Consider the following 5,802-nt stretch of genomic DNA (forward strand, 5'->3'; position numbering starts at 1 on the left):
AGACAGCAGGCCATAGACACTACAGACAGCATGTACAGACAGCAGGCCATAGACGCTGCAGACAGCATGTACAGACAGCAGGCCATAGACACTGCAGACAGCATGTACAGACAGCAGGCCATAGACACTACAGACAGCATGTACACACAGCAGGCCATAGACACTACAGACAGCATGTACACACAGCAGGCCATAGACACTGCAGACAGCATGTACACACAGCAGGCCATAGATACTGCAGACAGCATGTACAGACAGCAGGCCATAGATACTGCAGACAGCATGTACAGACAGCAGGCCATAGACACTACAGACAGCATGTACACACAGCAGGCCACAAGTGATTAGATGGACGTGTCTGGATGCTGAGCACTCGATGCTGTGTATGGAGCGCACGTCAGCAGTGCATTCTCTGCACACGACACACTTCAGCACTCTCCTCTCCTTGTTGGCAAGGCAACCGCCTCATTCCCAAACAAATGGTCTGAATGCGATTAATGCGCTTTAGAATTCCATAAAATCCTTCCCTTGTTTGGAGAGGTGGACAGAGAAAAGACATTAATAAATAAGAAAGGAGAGTGGCAGCCTGTAGCCATAGAGCCACACACACACACACACACACACACCTGGGCTCTCTCTCTCTCTCTCACACACACACACACACACACACACACACACACCTGGGCTCTCTCTCTCTCACACACACACACACACACGCACGCACGCACGCACGCACACATGCACGCACACACGCTGGGCTCTCTCTCTCTCTCACACACACCTGGGCTCTCTCTCTCTCTCACACACACACCTGGGCCCTCTCTCACACACACACACACACACTTGGGCTCTCTCTGGCACTGACACCAGGCCTGCTCACAGACACTGGCACTGAGAGCAGGCCTGTTTCCTGACACTGGCACTGACATCAAGCCTGCTTACAGACACTGGCACTGACACCGGCACTGACACCAGGCCTGCTCACAGACACTGGCACTGACAGCAGGCCTGTTTACAGACACAGGCACTGACACCAGGCCTGTTTATAGACACAGGCACTGACACCAGGCCTGTTTACAGACACAGGCACTGACACCAGGCCTGCTTACAGACACTGGCACTGACACCAGGCCTGCTCACAGACACTGGCATTGACACCAGGCCTGCTCACAGACACTGGCACTGACACCAGGCCTGTTTACAGACACTGTTCTGTTTCCTGCTGCAGATCAGACGATCCCCCTCTAAGGTTAAAACGGGTCATTCACTGCCCCAGAGTCAGAGCTGTTTCAACGGCACGTTCACTCCACACTGAACACACCCTGCCCTTCAGTGTCACTGGCCAGGGACTGCAAATACAAATCCAATAAGAAACAAAGCTGTAAGGGGGAGGTGAAAAGGCAGTTTTAGCAACCTGCATGGAATTAACACCATTTATATCTGAACAGACCACAGAATGGGCTTTAACTCAGCCCAGTCACTCCTAACACAGCCGCTCCTGAGCCAAGGACTGAAAGAGAGGGGGGAGACAGAGGGAAATGGGGAGAGGGAAAGAAAAACGAAGGGAGGGGGAAAATGGAGAGGAAGCCAGGAAAGAGGAAGAGAGAGTAAAGGTAGAGGATGTTAGAGAATAAAAAGCCACTACCCACATAAACACCAAGTCAAACCTCAGCACACGGGGACCGCTACAAGAAAGCCGAACTGTCGAGATATATAATGCACGCACACACAAACGTCATCAGAGAGAGACTACAGGCACACAGCCCTCAGAGAGAGACTACACGCACACAGCCCTCATCAGAGAGACTACACGCACATAGCCCTCATCAGAGAGAGACTACAGGCACACAGCCCTCAGAGAGAGACTACAGGCACACAGCCCTCAGAGAGAGACTACAGGCACACAGCCCTCAGAGAGAGACTACACACACACAGCCCTCAGAGAGAGACTACACGCACATAGCCCTCATCAGAGAGAGACTACACGCACACAGCTATCATCAGAGAGAGACCACACGCACACAGCCCTCAGAGAGAGACTACACGCACATAGCGCTCATCAGATAGAGACTACAGGCACACAGCCCTCAGAGAGAGACCACACGCACACAGCCCTCAGAGAGAGACTACACGCACATAGCCCTCATCAGAGAGAGACTACAGGCACACAGCCCTCAGAGAGAGACTACACACACACAGCCCTCAGAGAGAGACTACACACACACAGCCCTCAGAGAGAGACTACACGCACACAGCCATCATCAGAGAGAGACTACAGGCACACAGCCCTCATCAGAGAGAGACTACACGCACACAGCCCTCATCAGAGAGAGACTACAGGCACACAGCCCTCATCAGAGAGAGACTACAGGCACACAGCCCTCATCAGAGAGAGATTACACGCACACAGCCCTCATCAGAGAGAGACTACACGCACACAGCCATCATCAGAGAGAGACTACAGGCACACAGCCATCATCAGAGAGAGACTACACGCACACAGCCCTCAGAGAGAGACTACACGCACACAGCCCTCATCAGAGAGAGACTACAGGCACACAGCCCTCAGAGAGAGACTACACGCACACAGCCCTCAGAGAGAGACTACACGCACACAGCCATCATCAGAGAGAGACTACAGGCACACAGCCATCATCAGAGAGAGACTACAGGCACACAGCCCTCAGAGAGAGACTACACGCACACAGCCCTCATCAGAGAGAGACTACACGCACACAGCCATCATCAGAGAGAGACTACACACACAGCCATCAGAGAGAGACTACACACACACCTAGGCTCTCTCTCTCTCTCACACGCACACCTGGGCTCTCTCTCTCACACACACACACACACACACACACACCTGGGCTCTCTCTCTCTCTCTCACACACACACACACACGCACACCTGGGCTCTCTCTCTGTCACACACACCTGGGCGCTCTCTCTCTCTCTCTCACACACACACACACACACACACACACACACCTGGCCGCTCTTTCTCTCACATACATCTGGGCTCACCTCACTGCACAAATGCGATTTATAGAGGCACAGTGGAAATGGCTTTGCTACCTGGGACAAGGTGTCCCCCCATCCTGTCGGCACGAGGGGTCCTAATGACCCCTCCCCCACCCCATCCTGTCGGGACAACATTTCCTAATGCCCCCCCATCCTGTCAGCACATCTGCCTCATGGCGCTACAAGTTTAGGTACAATCTCTACAGAGTTTTACTCTGGAATTAAACCAGTCCGACATTCCAGTGCCACGAGACGCTCATCCATTCACTGGGAATACTGGAAACTTTTCCACAGATCAGCTGTAGGAATATGTTCATTACAGCGATGCCACAGAGACCTCAGCAATGGTGGAGAAAGCTTTATGACAGCGCCAAGAAACCTGTCATCTGCAGATGAGCCGACCCCCTTGATGTCCACAGTATTAGGAACCAATAAATACAAGCATCTTTCACAAAACACAACTGTCGGTCAATAGGAAAATAACGACTCGAAGAAGCATTCCACAGTGAGAAGAATGAACGGTGAAATGGGAAATAAAATCGGACCAGCCCGGGCAGCGCGTACCTGGTTTGACGGTCTTCAGGCGGATGGGTTCTCTGAAGTGGCGGATGACGGCGAGTGTGTCTCGGTTGGTCAGTCCACTGACAGGGGTTCCGTTCACCTCCAAAAGCACGTCCCCCGGACAGGGAATCCGCCCGAGCTGACACGCCATCGCTTCCGCCTTCACCTGGCCAAGGTAGGGGAACTCGCCAAGCTCCGCGCCCCCCATCACCTCTACGACAGAGCTCAGTTCCCGGCCGTTTCCCCAGGATATCGCGCACTCCTGCACTTTACTCGACCAGTGCTTCTTCTTCTTCAGTGTTTTGGACATGATTAATCCCTTCCGATGGTTTTCAGTGTCGCGGCTGGCTGCTTTTCTCGCTACATATATCGAGACGTATTCGCGCAAAAGAAAACAGAATTGTACAGTGAAGTAGATTCGAAAACGAGGCAATTTTCACAGTTCATTGTAATTCCATCACTTTAAAGACGCTTCTCTGTGCATTTATCCCGGGATGACGACACGAATGTAAGAACTCATGCAAAATGTCACGGATTGTGAATTCTAGCCTGCTGATTACGTCAGCTCTACACACTAGCCACAGCCGGTCGGTTGGCTCGTGCGTAAATACAGCTGCGAGCGTTTCTCGCGAAATGATCGGATTTTCAAAATTGTAGAGCCAGATATTCCACTAATAGTCATTCAGGATTGTTGTTCTAAAATTAAGCTCAAAACCATGTTACAATACTTTCTTATTACGCGTTTCACAGATACTAACCGACAGTATTTAGCTAGGAATAAACGGCAGTAATAAAAAAAATAGCTCGCCCGCATTCGTAGAAGCAGAAGCACATATAAAATGTTTGGATTTTTCCTACCCGAGTCGGTTATGTCGGGCATTTGTATGGCTGTCTACCGAGCAGAGAAACATAGATTAGTTTTTCTCTGATGAAAAAGCACACTGAAAGACATTCCGATCACTCATCTGAACACGGCTCGCCATTTGGGTTGGTCGGTAGTTCAGACTGCTTATGACAGTCCGTGCATGCTTAAAATATCAACCGCGTTTAATCAATAATCTCTACGCACCTGCTAGCCGATGTAACTGAATACAAAAGCCACGGTAGTTGTTACTTAATTACATCGCAGTTTCGTAGAGTTTAGTTCCAAAGTCTCGGTTTCTTCTTATTCCGGCTATGATTGCCTTTCTGCAACATGTGTCCCACGCACCTGTTCCCTCTAGCGTGGCAAACGCAGCTGCATTCCTAGCACACGGCCGTAACACACCTGGTGCACCGAGTGAGCACGCGCGTGCGTTTGTGTGCGAGGAGTGCCCGTCTATCCAGATGGCAGTCCGAGTCCTTCGCTCCACAAGCTCACCATCCAACAGCCTGGTCCACCCGTCAGCGTTAGAGGCAGACACGTTCCTCTGCCCCGCCGCTGGTCAGTCGCTCACAAGTCGTGCGTTTCGCCAGTGCAGGATGGCAACATTTCCAGAACTTTTAAGGAATTGTCATGTTTAACTTGCACTGACGGGGAAGCAGACGCTATTGACTGTTGTTGTAAATAACCAATCAGAGGGAAGAGGAAACAAAAATATTGATCATCGGACAATGGTGAAAATAATTGAGCTGGTCTATCCCGGAGGCTTCTCCTAGTAACACCAAATATGGCGCGCTAACGCCATTAATCCCACACACCTTCCACATCGCTCGATGCGTACACAGGTAGCCGTACGTTAAATATAATAACCTGCAACTTCATATATAGCGAGCTTCCCATAAGTAAAGCCTATTTGAATGGCAGATCGCCGATTTTTATAAGCACATGGAAACTGAAGTAAAAATTCTGCCGCCCAGCTTAACCTAATTTGCCTTGACATGAACTGCATACAATTTCACGCATTTGACCGTGCGTTTATTTTAGAGTCACAAGTTTCACTAGAAAAGGTAAGGAGTCTGCTTCTTATGACTTGAACAAGTATTACATTTTAGACTACCGATACGATGATCCAAATATATGCACCGTTGTGTACCAACAGTTGTGATCAAAGCAGTTGTGGATAATTTTTGCAACCGAGACTTTCTAAATTTCTAAAAACTACTGGCCCGCTGAAACTACGAAATAGGGTCGGTTAATATTTCTATAAAATAATTAGTTTGCTACTCACTAATGTTTTTCTTTATTCTAATCACGATCTGAACGGAGCTGCCGCCATTATTCTGGAGTCCACCATTG

At 49.9% G+C, this 5,802-nt stretch overlaps 1 protein-coding gene across 5 annotated transcripts in view; it reads right to left on the reverse strand.

Annotated features, from left to right (window-relative positions):
- Positions 1-5,802, reverse strand: part of LOC118211097 (membrane-associated guanylate kinase, WW and PDZ domain-containing protein 3-like) — a 79,947-nt gene extending 74,145 nt beyond the window's left edge. For 2 of the 5 annotated variants that reach the window (XM_035387936.1, XM_035387939.1), the window contains exons 1-2: positions 4,443-5,802; positions 3,588-3,944 (exon numbers count right to left, since the gene is read on the reverse strand). In XM_035387936.1, the coding sequence (XP_035243827.1) occupies positions 3,588-3,944; positions 4,443-4,464 (379 nt within the window). In that variant the 5' untranslated portion in view covers positions 4,465-5,802. The remainder of the gene's footprint in view (positions 1-3,587; positions 3,945-4,442) is intronic. The other 3 variants (XM_035387938.1, XM_035387937.1, XM_035387935.1) reach the window with 3 other exon arrangements.

Source organism: Anguilla anguilla, chromosome 13, assembly GCF_013347855.1.
Source record: "Anguilla anguilla isolate fAngAng1 chromosome 13, fAngAng1.pri, whole genome shotgun sequence".
Lineage (NCBI taxonomy): Eukaryota > Metazoa > Chordata > Actinopteri > Anguilliformes > Anguillidae > Anguilla > Anguilla anguilla.